This window comes from Peromyscus californicus, unplaced genomic scaffold (genome assembly GCF_007827085.1).
Source record: "Peromyscus californicus insignis strain IS unplaced genomic scaffold, ASM782708v3 Scaffold_5__1_contigs__length_169319896, whole genome shotgun sequence".
NCBI lineage: Eukaryota > Metazoa > Chordata > Mammalia > Rodentia > Cricetidae > Peromyscus > Peromyscus californicus.
In genome coordinates, this window is record NW_026294573.1 from 56,692,869 (window position 1) to 56,708,757 (window position 15,889).

At 48.0% G+C, this 15,889-nt stretch overlaps 1 protein-coding gene and 1 long non-coding RNA gene across 2 annotated transcripts in view; one reads left to right on the plus strand and one right to left on the minus strand.

The window, feature by feature from the left end:
* LOC128096383 (uncharacterized) overlaps nt 1-9,677 on the minus strand; it is a 36,759-nt gene extending 27,082 nt beyond the window's left edge. The window contains exon 1 of the long non-coding RNA XR_008213634.1: nt 2,538-9,677. This is a non-coding gene — a long non-coding RNA (uncharacterized LOC128096383). The remainder of the gene's footprint in view (nt 1-2,537) is intronic.
* A 1,082-nt stretch (nt 9,678-10,759) lies between these two features.
* On the plus strand, nt 10,760-13,650 carry Jun (Jun proto-oncogene, AP-1 transcription factor subunit). Its single transcript, XM_052715886.1, has one exon. The coding sequence runs from the start codon at nt 11,903-11,905 to the stop codon at nt 12,908-12,910; it is 1,008 nt and encodes a 335-aa protein (XP_052571846.1). The 5' UTR covers nt 10,760-11,902; the 3' UTR covers nt 12,911-13,650.
* The last annotated feature ends 2,239 nt before the right edge of the window (nt 13,651-15,889 follow it).

A 15,889-nucleotide genomic window follows, 5' to 3' on the forward strand; every position in this document is an offset into this window, starting at 1 on the left:
ACTCTCCTCCCCTCCAATTAAAGTGGCTAATAACCATCTGGTACAAGCTATTTCCTTCTCTCTTTTCTAATTCCAGGATTAAATGAGCAAATATATGTTAAAAACAAAACCACAAAACACTTAATATAATACTGTCCACAAGAAGTAAGTGCTTATGAGGCATTTTTATTAATAATCTCGTACCAGTATATTCATACACTTTCAGGGTGGTTTGGTTTGGTTTCTGGGTTTTTCGTTTTGTTTTGTTGAGACACTTTTGAATTCACTGTGTAGACCAGGCAGGCCTCAAACATAGCAATCCTCTGTCTCAGCCTCCTAAATTATGGAATTACAGATATGTACCACCATACATGATTTATCCAAAAATAAAACCATGTTTACATGGTCTCATTTATGGCCTTAGCTTGCTTTGCTCATTTAAAGCCATCAATGGGCTCCTCCAGATCAGCTCATATTTTCAAGACAATCCATCTTTCAAAGTGGCATTCCATCTTTCAACATGGTATTCCATGGTTTGAATTATAATATCCAAATAAACTATATAATTAGTTTGTTTTACCTAATTTCATTTTCTAGGTAAAGAATCTAAGATTCATATTGCTAAATATCAGCTGACCTCCCTATCAGACTCCAGATTCTTCCTCTGTGTCAGGCTCACCTTTGTGACATGCTTTAGCCCACAGAAGATGAATAGCAGTGATCTCTGGGCAAAGTTTTAAGCATCACTCAGTGGTATAACTGTATCTCTTCTGTGGCACACACCAGAAGTATCTCAGGCAGGGTTCTTCCAGTTGGGGTCTCAATGGTATACATTTGGGCCTGGATGAAGTTGGAAATAGGTAAGCACAGAAAACAAACTCATGTTGTCTCTGAGGTTGTTGATCGCTGTTCCAACAAGACAGAAAATGCTGATCCAGTGCTTCCAGACTTCCAAGTATTTGGATGTTCATTGGAAACATCATCATTGTTGAGCCATGTGCCAGGATGCTGGAGGAAGATGTGGGCTGAAAGAACTACTGGGAACAGTGGTTCCTGATGCTTTACAACATTATCAGTTGCTTCCCCCTAATTGCCAAATCAGCAGGAATGATCGTAGCAGTGTCACAGAAAAGTCCCTGCAGCCCAGTGGACTGAGAACCATCTTTTGTGCAGAGAAGGTCCTTAAGTAGGGAAGCATCAGGGAATCTTTGTCTTGATTTCCCCACGTTGCACACTCCATGCACACAAACACACAAGGCACTGTCTGTGATTAGCAAAACCACTGTTATTTTTTAGAAGCCCCATCCCGGGAAGGAAATGCAATGGAGAGGTGAAGAGAATGAAAGCGGTCACCCGAAGTTTAAAGCTACCTTCACTATGAATCAGCTCTGGACCCTCGCTCTCTCAGAGGACTTGACTTTAAAGACCCTTCAAAAGATGGAAGATAGAGTCACAGCCAATCAGATGAAAAAATGTTTTTATTTGAATTGCAAGTGTAATTCATGTTCACTGTTGAAAACTCTGAAATGAAGAAGGTAGCATAATGAAGAAAGTAGAAACTACACAAATACCACAAGTGTCAACATCTTGATGGCTACGACACATCTGCTCCCAGGGAAACAAACATTTTACATATGACAATTGACCACATTGCAAAGCTGACCAAGGCATTTAAGCATGTACGTACACACACACACACACACACACACACACACACACACACACACACACACACACACATCCCAAGTCCCTCTTTTCCATCCCTCTTTTACAGCTCCAAATATGCCCTGGTCCCTAACAGCTAAGCCTTCATGAACACATCCCCTCTTCCTCTTCTCTTTGCTGCCTCCTTTTCTCCTGGCTATTTCCACTTACTTTGGAAGATTCTTATTAACTAATGTCTCCACTTTCTTCAACTTCTATCCTTGACAGAGGCCCTTCCACCCAGGACTCGTGTAACCCAGAGCATTATCACGCTGGGCTCATCTTATCTTCCCTCTTATGCATTTCCCTTGCTATGCCTCAACCAGTGGGCATGCCCGGAAACTGTTGTTTAGCAACGAGTGCCAGTGGCTAATAGACAATAAACACTCAAAAATATTGAAATTAATAAAATATTTAACAATATGGGATACTTGTATTCTGAAATCCCCCTCCCCCAAAGAACCTGGCATTTCAATAAATGCCCACTCAAAGGTTAAATACAAAAAAAAAAGATGAAGACATGTCTCATTAAGCTTACAAACTCAATGGGAAATAACAGTATATAGTAGTACGATCGTCTTTCTTTTTTTTTTTTTTTGGTTTTTCGAGACAGGGTTTCTCTGTGTAGCTTTGTGCCTCTCCTGGATCCCGCTCTGTAGCCCAGGCTGGCCTCAAACTCACAGAGATCCTCCTGGCTCTGCCTCCCCGAGTGCTGGGATTAAAGGCGTGCGCCACCACCGCCCGGTGATAGTCTTTCTTTTCAAGCTGGGACAGGCAAGACAAAGGCCCCAACTTCAACCTAGCTCAGGGAGGGTGTCCTAATAGCACCAACTAGAATAAAAAGACATTATCACCTTCACTCCAAAATTCCAGTGAACCAGCACAGTGAAATTGATTGCTCATTCAGAATCCAGCAGGACTACTTCTAGTCAGTGAACATCCTTCCATGGGGCCATTCAGAGATCAAGCTTCCTTCTATCTGTGGCTCTGTTCTTCTGTATGTCCTTGAAGTACCTTGCATTACCAAGGAACATGAGGAGAAGACTTTCTGAAACAAGCTTCTAAATACATACACATCACATTCATCCTATTTGTACTGGCTAAAACTCAGGCATGCCTGTTCACAAAGGAACCCACAAACACAGACTAGCTATATGGACAGGTGAGAAAGGAGAAGGCCCAGTGCATGCTAAGAAGCTTTCCTGAGGCAGATGGCCATACCCAGTCTTCTTCAGTGATTCTAAATACACGGAATTTTGATTTATGGACACTGAAAGTAGTTGCTTTGATAGAATGTTCATTCAACATGAAAACATCATCCCAGATTTATAAACTTTGTATTAAAAAGGGGTCAGATCTAGACCACAAATGTTGGTGAACACTGCTGGACAGATTTTAAACAAGGCTATGGGGGATGACTTCTGCTAACATGACCATGGGTGACGGTTGCTGTGATTAGTATGGGCTCACAGAGAAGATCATAAAGGAGTCTGGCAGAGAGCATCTTGGACAGAGGCAGCAAAGGCATCTAGTGGCAGAACTTCACTTCTATCTGTACAGCAACTGTTCTACTGAGAAACTACTCCAGAAGTTCTGGCTTGAACACAGCAAAGGCTTTTCACTAACTTCTAACCATTACCCCAGCTTTGATCTCAAAAATCTAGAGCAAGTCAATTCTCCCACATGACCGTTGCCCCGTTATCTGAAAGCTCTTCAAAGGACTCAATCTTTCCCACCTTCCTCCCAGCTCAATAAGGCCAGTTTCTTCTACTCTTCTCCATGGAACATAGTTTCAGGCCCCTCACCACATGCCCATCTTTCCTCAGGAGGTCCATTGGTCAGCCATAATGGCTTCTAACTTTTCCACCCACGGCTTCTGCTCAGCAGTACTTGTTTAGTACATCCCTGCTCCCAGCATCATGCCCTACACTGCAAGACTAGAAGCACTTAAGCACGAGGATGCTGCCTGCCCTGGGAGGTCAGAACTTGGAAGATGATGTTTGGGACTTGGGCTATTTAGTGGGCATGGGGTTTTATGGATATTTTGTGTGTACTGCCATCACTACAAGGGCAATAGTGACTGCCAGTCATACAGACCTTCTTGCCCGAAACCAACAACACAGGAGCACTGATGAATCACCAAGATCTACTTAACACTCTCTGTGTCCAACACCATGCTAGCTGCTCAGCATACTACAGACACCAAAGTCACTATTTCCTGCTGCATTCTCAATGCTTGGCCTCTGCTGGGTTAGGTTAAAGAGATCTCAGGAGAAAAATCAGAAATACACAATTATACAAAGAAATGCAGAATAACAAATTTCATTGCTAAGAGGAAATCACCATCATCCTGGCCTCAGCTTTCCACTACAGGACACCTGGTAGAGGTCCTTTTCGTCACATCTCAATGCCTTCTCACTCTTCATGGACAGGAAAGTGAGCTAGCAAATGGCCGAGTGCAGAAGGACCCAAGCATACTTACCTCAGCAGTTTACTCTCACTTCCAAGGCAATTTAAGCAAGGCTACCCAGTCCCTTAGGAATCCCTTTCTATCTACTCACCCAGGCCCAACAAGTCAGTGGTAAAGCACCAAGAGGCCTGATGTGGCTTTGTACCTGACCTGTCCTTCAGTTGGGAATCTATCTCTTGCCCTGTCCATCTGATTCCTGGGTCTCACTTTCATCTGGCTCTACACTCAAAAAGCAAAGAAAGGAGGGGAAATTATAGGGACTTTTGAAGAGTTTGTAAATGGGGGGAGGGGCGCGGCTGATGATAATTTAGGTGGGAGGTGAACACATTAGGGAAGCCACAGAATGCTTCATCATCTAAACAAATATCCAAAGAAAAAGAGAAATCAGTTGAGGACCAGGGAATTTGGGTGGCGGTATCATATAAAGAGTCTTAGGGGAACAAATAGCTTGTCACTTTTGGGGAACCAAGACCAGAGTGGGAATCATTATGACTGGTCACCAAATACTACCAGCTCTTTGTTTTTCCTGCTTTCCTGATGGCTGAGTGGGCCACGAGACTAGTTTTAGCCAATGAAACTGTGAGAAGTGACATGTAACATTTTAAAGCAAAGGCATATAATTGTTCAGACACGAGTCTTCAAATCTCTCTTCCCCTCTATCAAGAGAGGTTTAGGTTCCTAGAAGTGGGCAGTCTACCAGCTTGCGTCCCAGAGGAAGGTGATATTATTAGAGACCCTGCCAGCCTTGACAGACATGAAGCAAGAGTAAGAAAACCTTTTGTAACAAGTCACTCAAGTTTAGAAACTGATTCTTAGTTGTAGTGCAACTGATTCAGCAGTGGACGGTGTGGCTGGAGAAGACCAGATGCAGAAGGAAGGTATGAGGAGAGAGGCTGCAGGGAGGGGAGGGTGTAGCAGCCTAGAGAGACAGAGGAAAGAAGTTGGCAAAGACAGAGAAGTGCAGGAAGAAAAGCCCAGGCTAACCCATCCAGGTAGGGAATTTGCCATGATCCAATATGATGAATTAAGTCCAGGTAAAATTTCTACTTCGCTATTGAAATATTCCATAATTCCATGTGCAAAGGCTTTTTTAAAAAATCCAACAATAAGCTTTTACCACGCATCCTTTATCCTTCCATGTGCCAGGTACTTAGTAAGCACAGAGAGATACAAAATAAGAACAACACTGTTTCTGGGTTTTGAGTCAGTGATTGAAGAAGACATTCAAAAGTGATAGGCATTCTCTCTTCCAGGTACATACCCACTGTGGTTGGGAGATTGGTAGGGAAAGCTTTCAGGGGAGTGATTATTTGATCTGACTCTTGAAAAATGAACAGTTCATATAAAATTACATTTATTTTATTGTGTGTGTGTGTGTGTGTATTTACTTTATTGTGTGTGTAGGTCAGATGATAATTTGAAGGAGTCCATTCTCTCCTTCTACCATTTGGGTCTTAATGATTGCATTCAAGTTGTCAGGCTTGGGAGCAAGCGCCTTAAGTCACTGAGCCATGTCTTAGGCCAGTTCACATTTTGATTAAGAATAAAAATATATAGAAGGAGGGATATTAAGTGGAGTGGCTGAGACTCTGAGGAATGGACGGAATGTGGATTGTAGGGTGTGGTGGATTGCATCTCTATTTACAAATATTTGCTTCCCTTCCCCTGTGACGTCAGGCTTGACCACGTGAACTGCTTTCAGAAGAAGCTTTAAGATTTGTGTACTCTTTGCTCTCAGCAATGTTTAGAATAAAGATGCTGTTGGCCAGGGTCCCAGAACCCACATATGTGTACAAGTACAGACAGAGCTGACTTCTGTAGACACGTAGCACCAGTGGGAAATAACCCTGGGGCTATAATCCAGGAAGACTTATGGATGGCTTCCCCAACAATAATCTAGCCTAGACAGAAGTGGGCACGTCAAGCTCCTGACTTTCAGGCATACAGTGGGACTGCATGTCCCTGTACCCTTTAAGGCATGAGTCATGTGACTCCTATCAGTTTCTAGTCTATGAATTCAATAATGTGCATCACACTTGAAAAAAGCTCTTAAAGTAGGCATGGATTCATGCATTCTTTCCCCACCAAGATGATGATGATGATTCTGGAAGCACGATTCAAGATTAATCCTTCTACAGATTAGGTAAACACATTAAGCACAGCCCTTCTGAAACTGGTCATACACAATGAGAAAGAAGTCAATTTCTTTATAAGCTACTAAGATTTTTTAGGGTTATTTGTTTTAGCAGTATAACTGCACTTGACCTGACTCATTTAAAACACAGCATGGGGTAACACAATAAAACCAATAAACATAAAAGCCAGACATTCATCTAGACTGGACAACACCTAAGAACACAGGCTGAAAGGATAGTGATCTTTTTGGCAAACCTCACCTGTCATAAATTAAGAGACAGATCATGAACCTGTCACCAGAATTTCCCCCCTGGGTGAGTGATGAGGTAGTGGAGGTGGGAGGGACTAAGTAGCACCTATCTCTGACTTCTAAGGGCCCACCAACAAAGTTTGATTTTACCAAATTTCACCAGGGGAACCAATGAGTTCATTAGGCTTTCTCATAGAACACGATGGAGAGCTATAGGCAGGATTGTGGGAGACTCTGAAGCAGTTGAGCTGCAAGGTCTGCACCAGCATAGATGATAGCTCCCCTGGGGCTGTGCAGATGGAGACTCTTTCCCCACATCTTCCCCAACCTATGTAATCTATCCACCCCCTGAGACCCTATGGCCAAATCCAAGTAGGTGCATAGGTGGCAGGAATGATTGACTGGATACTCTGGTGAGGGTCCATGACACTGTCTATCCCTCCTTTGAGGTAGGGGATGTCAACAGTCCACACACCCAACTGTGATGATCTTTCTCAAGTAGGTACAACTGATCTTATGGACAGTGCCTTACAACAGAACCTAAGGAGAGAAAGCAAGAGGTTGGAACATCAGGTCAGGAGCATTTGGAGGTGGCTACCGAAATGTGCTCAAGGTAGATGTGGCCACATCATAGGTAAGAACAAAAGGGAAGAGAAAAATCCCAAAATTTGGGGGTTTGAAGGTTGAACAGAGGCAATCCCAACAAAATAAAATAAATTAGGGAAGGGCCTGGAGAAGTCAGCCTTGAAGCAAGGATCTGTTCAAGGGGTAAGAACCTATTGTTAAAATTCTCAAGATACACAGAACATGATGGTGAAGACCTCAGTGTTTGGGAGTTAGAGCAGGATGGTTGCCTTCAAGGCCAGCCTGGGCTGTAACAAGACTCTATCTTGAACTAACCAAACCAACCCCTCAGTACACACTAGGATAGTACCTAATATGTTCATTCAGCACTGGAGAGGAAAAGAAAGGCACAACTTTCCCATCTTCTAAGCCTAACATACCCAAAACAAAGCCAAAAGCAAGAAGAAAGAGATGAGTAGAACAGGAGGCAGAAGAGTAAGAAAGCAGAGAAACAGGGCAAACCACTGGAATGGGACCAGAAGAGAACAGTTGCTGTGGCTACTGGCACACGGCATACCTGGTATTCTACTTGTATGGGAATTACAACTAACCGGCATTACAAAAGACCATCTTCAACACTTAAACAATGGATCCCTTATATTTTTTTAAAGCCCAGGGCCTTCATTAAGTCTTTGGAAGACTGAGGGCAAACCCAGGGTCAAAGAAAGCGGTCATACAAGCAGAACCAGGCCCTAATTGCAGGAGTGGATGGAGAGGGGTCCTGAAAACACTCAGGGGCTGGTATCTACTGTGACCTCGGTTCTTTCCCTTCCAAAGCAGAACTTCAGTCTCTGCCTCACCATACAAACTGAATGTGGTGCAGGGTAGCTAGCGCTCCCTCAGAGAAGACACACACCTGGACCTGATGTCTCTATACATTACCTCTCAAAGCCCGGATGTGAACTTCATGCTGTAACTGAAGGGTTGTTGGGGCTGTATCCCCTGAAGAAGGAAAGAAGGCAGGAAGGACCCCTTTCAGACTCTCGTCTCAGGCATGGCCTCGTGACTCGCTTTGGCCAGCAGCATATGAGCAAAGAAGGTGCCATTTCCAGGTGGATACACTGAGAGCCAGTCAGAACTTAGCTGAGTTCCCCCTTTAGTCACTACTAGTGAGAAGCAGGACAGTGGACAGAGTTCCCTGCACAGCCACAGTGGGCAAGTAGTGAGAAGGAGCAAGAAACAATCTTTCACTGACTACAGCCTCTGGGATGATGGGTTTAGGTAGCATAACCCAGGCCTTCCCAACTGAGCTTCCAGTATGATGAGGCTGTGTCTGGACTGTGAAACATCCCTTCTCTCAGGCAAAGAGGACGCTGAGGATGGCTTGCAAGCAGAGGCATTAACAAGAACAGATCTTTACGTGCTATTTATTAACCTAAGTAGAAAATTAGCCTCCTAAGCCAGAAGGCAGAAGATACACAGGACCCTTGGGCAAAAGAGACATATTTACACAAAGTCCTAAGTCTGGGAGTTTCTGAATACAGGAACAAGAGAATAACAGCCACGCCATCAGCACCACTTCCCAAGCAGATAACCAAGGCTTTGAGGGAAAGTTTGCCAGAGTGCAGAAAACACAAAGGAATGTAACACAGACTTAAGGTCACTTTCCAGCTGTCTGTGTGCCCCAAGCAAGACACGGAGACTTTCTGGGATTATTTCCTCCTGTGTGAAGTCTAGGTAAAAATGTATGCCTCTCAAGATGGTTGTGGGAAGAAAGCAGCAAATTTAAACTGCTTGAACTAACTGGCAGGTAGTGGGTGTTTAATGGACAAAACTTACTTTTATTACTGTTATCATAAATCATGTAGAATATGAGCTCCTTGACAAAAACGATCAGGAGAACTCGTTCTCTCTTTGGGGGAAGTAAATGGATCTGGACTTCACAGAAATCCTGCTCTACCCTGCCCCCACAAAGGTCAACGCTTGGCTGGCAGCAGCCAGTTAGTTACCCTCTGCAGCCTGAGTGAAAGTGAAGTGAGCACACGGAGTAAAACAGAGCTGGCCCGTTTCCCACCGATACCAGCTGCTATTGGGTTCTGAATGCTCAAAGGCAAAATATCTTAAAGCTACAGGAATAAAAACCCTGGGCTGAGTTCTGAGGCAGCCAAGTCCAAATTAGAACCTCGTAACTTAAGGTCCAACTCCAAACCTCAAGTCCTGGGCTGAAAGAGGGCTTGGGGAAGAGCTGGCTCACAGCCCTTTGCTACCTTGCTCACCGGCTCCTGCCAAATCACCCCTGTAGCCTGGTACTCCGAGAAGGCCCTGGGAGTACGCCGAAGCCGGCAGGGAAGGGGACAACCAGTTAAACACCTTCTAGTCCTGGAGTCAAGAAAGTTAACACTAATGTCTAGCACCCCGGTACGGTGGACCTCATCCGCTCTACTTGTAGATGAGGCCAATAAAGCTCAGAGAAGTTCCGAGATTTGTACTTATTCCATGAGAGAACGGGGTTTGCCACCTCTTTAGTCCTAAGGGGTGGAGGATGGAGGTCGGTTAGCAGAACCCTAGGAAAGAAACCACTTACATGTGTCTAGCGCTTCCTAGAGGCCGCACAGGATATGGATCCACCAGCGGGCGGGGAGGGGAGGGTTTAGCCTGCATCTACCAGGGTTCTCCCGCTTAGGCAGCGTGACTTTCGGGCGAGTCGGCGGCTCTCAAGACTTGTTTTCCCAGAAGCAAATCAGGAGGGGGGAAAGGGCGTGCGCAAGCTGTGTGCGCGCGCGAGCACAGGCGATCGCTGGGGTTTCCCGAGCTTTGAACCCTTAAATGTTGGTTTCGGCCCCCCCATGGACGCTGGGGTCGCAGCTTTATTTCACCTCTAGAAAGCGCGTCCCTCTGAGGCAAAGCGAGCCCCTCCCCGCATGTCCCCAGAGGGTGAACTGTTGTGCCGAGGACCCTGAGGAGCTGGTTCCTAGAACCGCAAATCTCTGGCTTCCAGGGAGAGCAAACAGCGGCGCAGATCCTCCTCCGGAACTTAACCAAGAGACAAACTTCCACGCGTGCTCAACCTGGGAGGGACACTCGCGAGCCGGTTCAACTCCAATCCACTCTTGCGCTCCCGCACCCGGAGCGCACGCACGCAACCACCTTAACCCGCGCCGCTGCCTCCCGGAAGTGCGGGAGTGCGGAGCCTGCTGGAGCTCAGGTCGCTCGGCCCCTTCACGAGTGTGTGTGTGTGTGTGTGTGTGTAGCCTGCTAGAGCTCAGGTCGCTCGGCCCCTTCACGAGTGTGTGTGTGTGTGTGTGTGTGTGTGTGTGCGCGTGCGTGCGCGCGCGCCACCTCCATTCCCCACCCAGGCCTTCCGCCCCGGGCCACTAGCGCGCCTCCCCAGCTTTCTGGATCCCCGCGTCTCGGTCCGGGTCCCCAACCCTGAACTTGAGCCCGCCTCCGACAGACGCCGCAAGGGTCCAGCCGACCCGGCAGCCTCCGTCACTAGACAGCCAAACCAAGACGTCAGCCCACAATGCACCGGGCGGGCCGGGAAAGACGCGCCGGGGAGGGAACCCGGGAACACAAGCCGGAGCGCCGCGCGGGAGGGGGAGGGAGGAGGAGAAAGAAGGGCCCAACTGTAGGAGCGCAGCGGAGCATTACCTCATCCCGTGAGCCTTCGCGGGCCCAGAGAAGAATCTTCTAGGGTGAGGTCTCCATGGCGACAGGCGGGCCCGCCCCCCTGAGGGCGACGCGAGCCAATGGGAAGGCCTTGGGGTGACATCATGGGCTATTTTTAGGGGTTGACTGGTAGCAGATAAGTGTTGAGCTCAGGCTGGATAAGGACTCAGAGTTGCACTGAGTGTGGCAGAGACGTCCGGGCAGGACCGCGCTCAGGCAGGGAAGGCAGACAGAGAGACGGACGCGGACTCGGCCAACCTGGACGGCCGCGGACTCCGGGCTGCTCCTCGGTTTGTCCTCCTTTTCTCACCAACTACCTGGATCCAGCGCCCGCGGCTCCAGCACCGGCGTTTGGGGGAGCACTTGGAGAGTCCCTTCTCCCGCCTTCCCCGGAGAAGCAGCTCCCCAGTCCCGGCACTGCTGACAGCATCGAGAGCGGCGCCTGCCCGCGCGAGGAGATCGGCGTGCGGCTACGCCGGCCAGCAACTTTCCTGACCCAGAAGACCGGGCGGGGGAACAAGTGGCCCGGAGCGAACTTTTGCAAACCCCTTCTGCGCCTTCGGCTGCCCCCGAGACCGTAAAGAAAAGGGAGAAGAGGAACCTACTCCATACACTCAGCCCGGCTCGCACAGGCGGCTGAAGTTGGGCGAGCGCTAAGCCGCGGCCGCCGCCGAGCGTCCCCCTCCCCCTCACAGCGGAGGAGGGGACAGTTGTCGGAGTCCGGGCGGCGGAGCCCGATCGCGGGCTTCCACCGAGAATTCCGTGACGACTGCCGTGGTCAGCGCCGCCGGAGAGCCGCTGTCTCCTCTGGATCTGGCCCGCCGTGTCCGAGGAACCACTTACTACCCGAGAGCGCTCGGTGAGTGACCGCGACTTTTCAAAGCCCGGCAGCGCGCGGGAGGCGACCAACGCGAGTGCAGGCGGTGTCTTAACCCTGCGCTCCCCGGAGCGAGCTGGGGAGGAGGGCGCAGGGGGCAGCACTGCCGGCCGCAGCGCGCGCGCTGAGACAAACTTTACTTACCGCCGAAGCAGGGACGCGCGGGTGTCCCCCGCTCCCCAGCGCGCTGTTGCGGCCCCGAAACTTCAGCGCACAGCCCAGGCCAGCCCCGCGTGAACTGACCGACCGTTCTATGACTGCAAAGATGGAAACGACCTTCTACGACGATGCCCTCAACGCCTCGTTCCTCCAGTCCGAGAGCGGCGCCTACGGCTACAGTAACCCTAAGATCCTGAAACAGAGCATGACCTTGAACCTGGCCGACCCGGTGGGCAGCCTGAAGCCGCACCTCCGCGCCAAGAACTCGGACCTCCTCACGTCGCCCGACGTGGGGCTGCTCAAGCTGGCGTCGCCCGAGCTGGAGCGCCTGATCATCCAGTCCAGCAACGGGCACATCACCACCACGCCGACCCCCACCCAGTTCTTGTGCCCCAAGAACGTGACCGATGAGCAGGAGGGCTTCGCCGAGGGCTTCGTGCGCGCCCTGGCCGAACTGCATAGCCAGAACACGCTGCCCAGCGTCACGTCCGCGGCACAACCGGTCAGCGGGGCGGGCATGGTGGCTCCCGCGGTGGCTTCGGTAGCAGGCGCTGGCGGCGGCGGCGGCGGCTACAGCGCCAGCCTGCACAGTGAGCCCCCGGTCTACGCCAACCTCAGCAACTTCAACCCGGGCGCGCTGAGCAGCGGCGGCGGGGCGCCCTCCTACGGCGCGGCCGGGCTGGCCTTTCCATCGCAGCCCCAGCAGCAGCAGCAGCCGCCTCAGCCGCCGCACCACTTGCCCCAACAGATCCCGGTGCAGCACCCGCGGCTGCAAGCCCTGAAGGAAGAGCCGCAGACCGTGCCCGAGATGCCGGGAGAGACCCCGCCCCTGTCCCCCATCGACATGGAGTCTCAGGAGCGGATCAAGGCGGAGAGGAAGCGCATGAGGAACCGCATCGCTGCCTCCAAGTGCCGGAAAAGGAAGCTGGAGAGGATCGCCCGGCTAGAGGAAAAAGTGAAAACCTTGAAAGCGCAAAACTCGGAGCTGGCGTCCACAGCCAACATGCTCAGGGAACAGGTGGCACAGCTTAAACAGAAAGTCATGAACCACGTTAACAGTGGGTGCCAGCTCATGCTAACGCAGCAGTTGCAAACGTTTTGAGGACAGACTGTCAGGGCTGAGGGGCAGTGGAAGAAAAAAAAAATATCAGAGACAGACTTGAGAACTTGACTGGTTGCGAAAGAAAAAAAAAGTGCCGGAGTACCGAAGCCAAGGGTACACAAGATGGACTGGGTTGCGTCCTGACGGCGCCCCCAGTGTGCTGGAGTGGGAAGGACGTGGCGCGCCTTGCCTTGGCGTGGAGCCAGAGAGCGGCGGCCTGTTGGCTGCCAGGCTTTGCGAACGGGCTGTGCCCGCGCGGCCAGAACGATGGACTTTTCGTTAACATTGACCAAGAACTGCATGGACCTAACATTCGATCTCATTCAGTATTAAAGGGGGGCGGGGGTGGGTTACAAACTGCAATAGAGACTGTAGATTGCTTCTGTAGTGCTCCTTAAGAACACAAAGCAGGGAGGGCTGGGGGGGGAGGGAGGCTTGTGAGTGCCAGGCTAGACTGCAGATGAACTCCCCTGGCCTGCCTCCCTCAACTGTGTATGTACATATATATATATTTTTTTTAATTTGATGAAAGCTGATTACTGTCAATAAACAGCTTCCTGCCTTTGTAAGTTATTCCATGTTTGTTTGTTTGGGTGTCCTGCCCAGTGTTGTTTGTAAATAAGAGATTTGAAGCATTCTGAGTTTACCATTTGTAATAAAGTATATAATTTTTTTATGTTTTGTTTCTGAAAGTTTCCAGAAAGGGTATTTAAGAAAATACAATAAACTATTGAAAAGTAGCCCCCAACCTCTTTGCTGCATTATCCATAGATAATGATAGCTAGATGGAATAACAGCTGAGTGTCAAGTTCGCTAGAGTAAAAGCTGTATTCTCTGTTTGACTGTAAGAATAGATACCCTGCATGCTATCATTGGGTCATACCCCCCCCCCCCACCAACCCATAAGTCCAGACTGTTGACCAGAAGATGGTATGCTGTTTCTTGAGGCTGGAAGAAGGGTTATTGCAAGGGGGGAGGGACAGCCCACTGGGAAAGCAGACACTTCAGTTTAGAGCTGTATCAAGTGGCATGTGCTGTGATCATTTAAAATCATAGTAGAGATTTAGCAATAGATGCTTATTCTCAAAGCAGGAACCCATGGAAGTTTTTTACAAAAGATGTCTCCTTCCAACTTGGAACCTGACAATTCCTAGGGAAAGATGGCCTTTGCTTGTGCATATTTATAACAGCATTCTTGTTGCAATAAATGTATTCAAATAATGGTTTTTAAAATCTTGAATTCCTTTCCCTTTGCTACTCTTTTATTCCTAAACCATATACTAAAGGTCTTCCGAGTTTCTGGGGTTAACATTACTGCATTCTAAACTTAGGAATTTGGAAGCAAAGAATTTAGGAAGAGTCAAACTGGAAGTTTGGGCCTGGGTGAACTATTCTCCCAGCACTCCTTCCTTCCCACTTCCCTTCTTCCATTCCCTACCCCCACCCCTCCCCAATACCAAGGAGGTGATCAATGTAGCAAGTCCATATTTATTTCTCAGTTTGTTTCAAAATAATCAATCTGGCTTAAATAATTATAGAGCCAGTCGAGGAAGATACTTTCATAAATACTATGGAGGCCAATTCACAAGAGAAATGGACCCAACACTGATTATATAATTCATCTGTAATCTAAACCTCAGCTCTGGGGAGACTGAAAACTTGAATTGTGTCTACAGATACAACAGGTTATCAACAAGTTTGTATTTAACAAGGGAGCAATTTTTCCCTGGTTCCCTCTCATCCCCGTGAGCTGCTGTGGTTATCAAGCAGCAAAAGCAATTTGATACCCAGAAAGACTTCACAGACCACTAATTGAAGCCTGGCTGTTTGCTCATTACCACTACTCCAGTTCTCAACAGGTCTAGCTAGGAGTGCTTGCAGGAGTAAATCCAAATCCACAGTTTCTCGGGAGTACATCTAGGTCTTCAGGGGCCTGGACCGGCTTGTTGGGTATCAGACGGACTCCGGACTCCGTTGTAGTAACACTTCTTGAACAAAGAGTTACTGGGAGCCGAGGCACATTTGCCAAACAGGGAATTTGCTGATGTCAGCAACCCGGAAGGTGAGCTGATTTTGACCATATGTAGGAGGAGCACAGGGACAATAAAGCACTCTAGGGTGGGGCTCTGTGGAAGTTAAACAAGTGCAAAGTAGAAAAGTACACTAGCCGGAGAAATGATAACCTGAAATGCTAGACTAAGCCCAGACGACAGTGTGATGGAGAAATGCCACAGCACTCTTCAGCTGACTAAAAAAGGAGAAAAATGAGAAAAAAAAAAGTCCTCACACTTATCTTCACATTTGTCCCTTTCAACTAATATTTGGAATTACATTCCTGAAATTCTGACTATTCTAACCCAAAGAGGTCAAAAAAATAATGACAATAGAGGAAATTCAACAGTGGAATCCTGTAAACTTTAAAAGCAGAAAATCAGCTAATTACTGTAGACATAATTCTGTTATGGACTTTCAGTGTGTTATACTTTAGGTAGCACGCAGGAAGAAGCCAATGGCATAATAACATCATTAATCCTTTCTTAATTATGTATATAAATATATGTATAATTAATTCATAGACAACTCTCCATTGTGACAGAGGGTTTGTATAATGAATAGGAATATCCAAGTGGAAATAGTATTGTCTTTTATTTTACCTTCCAAGAGCTCTGTGACAGAATGACCCAAATCATGATGCCACATGTTCATCATCAGAAGGATGTTTGTGTGAGGCTGGGTCTCTAGTCAATTTTAGACTTCCAAGCTTCTGGTTTTTATTCTACTCTTCTGACCAGACGTTCATTCTGGTGCAAATGATCACTCTCGCCTGTTCTATAAGTTTACTTGGTGTCCTGGTATGAGTTCATGCTTTGATTTCTTTCAACAATGGATTACAACCTATAAGTGTAGCCAAAATAAATCCTTTCCTTCCCTAAATTGCTTCTGGCCAGAGTGTTTTGTCTGAGCAACAGAAGAGTAACC

Coding starts and splice junctions, on each gene's coding strand:
- Jun (XM_052715886.1), top strand. CDS start 11,903: ATGACTGCAAAGATGGAAACGACCTTCTACGACGATGCCCTCAACGCC.